This window comes from Perca fluviatilis, chromosome 19, assembly GCF_010015445.1.
Source record: "Perca fluviatilis chromosome 19, GENO_Pfluv_1.0, whole genome shotgun sequence".
NCBI lineage: Eukaryota > Metazoa > Chordata > Actinopteri > Perciformes > Percidae > Perca > Perca fluviatilis.
In genome coordinates, this window is record NC_053130.1 from 23,969,668 (window position 1) to 23,973,849 (window position 4,182).

The 4,182-nt window shown below is 46.8% G+C and overlaps 1 protein-coding gene across 2 annotated transcripts; it reads right to left on the minus strand.

The window, feature by feature from the left end:
- Positions 1–334: 334 nt before the first annotated feature.
- Positions 335–3,331, minus strand: LOC120547596 (transmembrane protein 121). Of its 2 annotated transcripts, none has more exons than XM_039783085.1 (2): positions 2,394–3,331; positions 335–1,856 (listed from the first exon to the last, which is right to left on the minus strand). In XM_039783085.1, exon 2 carries the CDS (start codon positions 1,848–1,850, stop codon positions 900–902), a length of 951 nt encoding a protein of 316 aa, XP_039639019.1. In that variant the 5' UTR covers positions 1,851–1,856; positions 2,394–3,331; the 3' UTR covers positions 335–899. The 2 variants fall into 2 exon arrangements, with proteins under 2 accessions (XP_039639019.1, XP_039639018.1); XM_039783084.1 differs by having other exon boundaries at positions 335–2,097.
- Between the last annotated feature and the right edge of the window lie 851 nt (positions 3,332–4,182).

Consider the following 4,182-nt stretch of genomic DNA (forward strand, 5'->3'; position numbering starts at 1 on the left):
TCTGTCCTGTGGCTGCGTCACCATAGTCACCCTTTGCAGTGATCAAACTGTTCATAACTGCACAGAGTAGTTCTTTAAAATGTCCTACCCTTGATCAAAATAAGGAGCCAGGAATATAACGATCGCACTCAAGATGAATGACATTGCAATGGCACCACTTTAGCAATTAAGTAGTCTCTAATTGTAGATTGAACCGGAGCGAGAGAAAAAATCATTGTCTATTTTCTTTTGCAAACCAGGTTAATTAAAGGACATTTGCTGAATTTGAATTAGAAAGAGAAATACACTCATTAACTTTCAAATGATTTCATGAAGAAAACTCTTTTACAGCCAGTGAAAGAGCACGAGAGCCTTTATCTTGTACACAATACTTTATCAAAGAATCACATATAAAAAACACACTTCTTTCAAGAGAAAGATTTAACTGTTATTTTCATTACTTTGCTCCTCCTGACTTTGACGTGTTCGAGCCCTCGACTACTAAGAACATTCGAGCAACAGAAATACACACCACAGCACACAGACCTTTAAGTTTAAGATTAGAATGCAACACATACAATTCAAAAATATATCCTCTAATCTTGCAGTAGTTGCCTTTTTTTTAATCTTTTGTACAATTAGAAAAAAATACACTGAATTCATTGAAGGAAATGCTTTAACAAAGTCCCAAATGATGCTGTATTTTGCACCACGACAGCTTTGGATACAGCACTGCTCTACTGTATATCCTCGCTAAATGTCTGCAGTGTCCTGTGTGCCATTAAGCATCCGCGGAGAACAGGATCTCCTGTGTGTTCACATGAGTGTTCATATGCCCTAAAAGGGGGTGGAACGTTGTGCCCTGCCAGCATCCTGAGGTTATTCACATTGACATCTCCAGGATTCACCTCAACATTCTGTCATGTGTGCTCACACGTGGTTACCTCGGGGAGGGGCGTCTGGTCTTGCATGACCACTTGAGGAGGGTTGGGGGCAGGGCGAGCATGGGCCACCGAGTTTTTCTGCAGCTCTACCCCGAAGGCAGGGGAAGCGTTCTGCAACTGTCTCCTGTACTGCACAAAGCTGCAGGTCTTTAGGATGATGGCCAGGATGTTCTTTCCTATCAGGATCCCGGATACCCTGGCGTCCCTGTACAGAATCATGTTCCCCCCGCGGATGAAGAGGGTAATGATGTTAATGGTCACCAGGCTGAGGATGGGGTACAGCAGCATTTTGTGGGGCACGATGTTGATGCCCTGCATGCTGATCTCGCTCAAGGAAACGCAGGGCAGCACGAGCAGCAGGATGTAGCAGTAGAAGAACATCAGGCCCTCTGCCCACAAAGGAAGCCCCTTCTTTTGAGGCTCCCACAGGTTGGCTTGGATGTCCAGTATGTCCAGCAAGTCCACCACCACCCAGAAGAGACGATTGCGGATCTCCTCGCGCTTCTTGAAGGCGCGAACGTACTCCATATGATCGATAGCAACCAGCACCACAAACAGCACTGGTATGCAAACGGACAGCAGCAACGTCAACGCTTTCCTTGCGAGAGCGTCCAGGCTCTTCCTGTCCGCCTTGTAGTTTTGATACACAAAGTAGACTTTGATCTCCAGCACAAAGATGTAAAGGAACCAGAGGATCATGGCGTAGCCTCGCTTAGCCGTGCGTACCTCAGCACCCACCCACACCGCCACGTAACGCAGGACGATTAGGAAGCAGATGTCTCCCACCATCACCATGATGCAGATGCCAATCTTGCGTGGCCCGTGGTTCTGCTCCACCAGGTAGGCATCAATCAGTGCCATGCTGCTCATGATCAGGATGGTGGACAGGCACACGTGGGGCTTGTTGGTGGGAGGTGGAGGTACCATCTTTGCCTGGTTGAGAGGAGGAGGAGGAGGAGGAGGAGGAGGAGGAGGAGGAGGAGGAGGAGGAGGAGGAGTGTTGTTGAAGAGAGAGTGCAGACGGTGCTTAGTTTGTCCAGTGAGGGTGCAGATCAGATAGTGCTGCTAGACAGCGGTGTTCCCCTCCATTGCTTCTGCCTTGGCCAGAGTCCAGGGTGCATTAATAGGATTCACACAGATCACTTCAATCAATCTCCGCTTGTGCCCAAGCCACCTGTCAGGTAGACAGTACCCCTCATTTAGTAAATTATGTTCATTGGCAAATGGTCTGTAAACATACAGGTTCGCTACTGTAAGAATGAATCAATCTCAGGATGTGTGTCTACACTTAACCCCCTGATAATCATTCACCAAACACAACACAGCAGTTTGATCATTGAGTTACATGTTCTGTTATTTTAAATAGTAAAAAAGCTGCTGCGATGTGTTCTCATTCCATATTCACTTCCGACACCCTTGTTTTCACACAAGCTTAAGCCTTCAGAGGTAAAAATCCAGCTGAATACTCACTTGTCTCCCTCTTTGTACTTTATCCTAATGACTGGCAGTGAGCGATCATCCATGAGACGGCACTGAGAGATCACAAAGCCCATCTGTAATCCACAGGAGAAGAGAGGAGAAAACGCACGGGATCCTCTCCTTCTATCACAGACGTAAATCCACCAGTCATGGATATATTCTCTTCTTTTTTTTTTTCAAGCAAAAGAGAAATCCCAAAATGTTGCTGTCATAATCCACTTACTGCTCAGACTGAATCAGGAGGAGGAATCTCAACGGTCACAAAGACCGCTCTCAATTTCCGCAACTAAGAATAGAGGTTATTTTGTTTTGTGCTTAGATAGACGGTTTAAACCTCCCAACTCCCCCCCTCCCAAAAGAGAAAGTTATTCTTAGTGGGAAAATCTCTGCAGTAAGTCCTTATTAAAAGAGAATTTCCTCTCCAGAAGTTTTTGTCTCCATCATCCAGCATCCATGGACGAGAAAATGTAGCAATTTGTAAGTTTGTGTGCTTCAGAAGGACAGGGGTTGTAGTGAATCTTTAAAATGCATGTGTGTTCTCCAGCGTGTGTGTGTGTGTGTAGGTTTCAGCTGTCTCCACGCTTCGTTGTCGCTGTAAAATGCTGCCCCCCTGGCGAGATCCTGGCTGCTGCGCCTTTTTCAGTCTCCTGCTCAAGCAGCTTTTGCCAGGGACACCAGGATCAACAGCGCCAGTGGATTCCCTTGTCTCCACTCAGCATGTTCTGCCAACACCACCAGCACTGTGATACTCCCAACGCTGCCTCCCTCTGTGCACTTCTCAGTCCTCCCTGCGAAGTCACAGAGATGCTCCTTTGGTTCGCTCAGACACACTCCTGGGATGAGCTCTCTGGCAGCTACCCTCCTCTTCCTTCTCCCTCTCCTGCTCAAGTAAAGGCACTTGCTGTGTGGAGGTGACGCTCAGCAGACCACAGCTGCAGAGCGAGGGAGAGAGAAAAGAGGTAGAGGGAGAGAGACAGAACACTTTTCCAGGGGGTGGAGATAGGCGGGGAGAGGGGGGGGGGGAGGAAGCTGCCTTTTGCAGCTTAGCTGAATGCACAACTTCTCTCTCACCCTGTTTTTTCCCTCTCTTTTCCCTCTCTTCTTTTTTTACATTTTGAATTGCACTGACATCCTATTTTCTCGCGCTGTTTCTCTTTTGACTCCCAGAAAGAGCCCTGGTTTCCTTCTTCTTGATGAAGCCCATTGAAGCACCATGCATTTTAACCATGCAAAAAAAAAAGTATAGCTCTCCAGTATAGGATGTAAAAAAAAAAAAAAGCCAGCTTCCCAGCAGGCTGTGTGTCTGCAGTCTGGGGAGACTTGGGGTGGGGGGGAGTAAAAAGATAGCCTTTCTATTGATCGACTGACAGAGCAGTGAATCAGGAGCCTGAGATGGGGCCTGAGACCAAAAGAGATGAGGGCTAAAGAGAAATGGGGAGGTACAGAATAAAAAACCTGAGATGAAGGGCCGAGTGACATGATGAGAAGAGAGAAAAAAACGAGCAGATGTGCAGGGTGGGTCTAAATGTCAAGGGAACATTTTTATCCTCTGAGACGTAATAATGCCTGGGCTGGCAGATAATGCTAATGCAAAAATGTATAAAGGTGGGTTAAGGATGGTGTGTTTTCTCTGCCATGCAGTATGCTAACACCACTAGCTCTGTTTATCCAGCTGGGCCAATTAGTGATAATCCTTCCTCAGAGGAACCAAACTGCTTCCATTTTTACAGTATGAAGCCATTTACTGCTCACTTCATGAACTGCAGTCATTGAGGAGTCA

Excerpts from the sequence above, each read along its gene's own strand:
- LOC120547596 (XM_039783085.1), bottom strand. The coding sequence starts at position 1,850 with ATGGTACCTCCACCTCCCACCAACAAGCCCCACGTGTGCCTGTCCACC.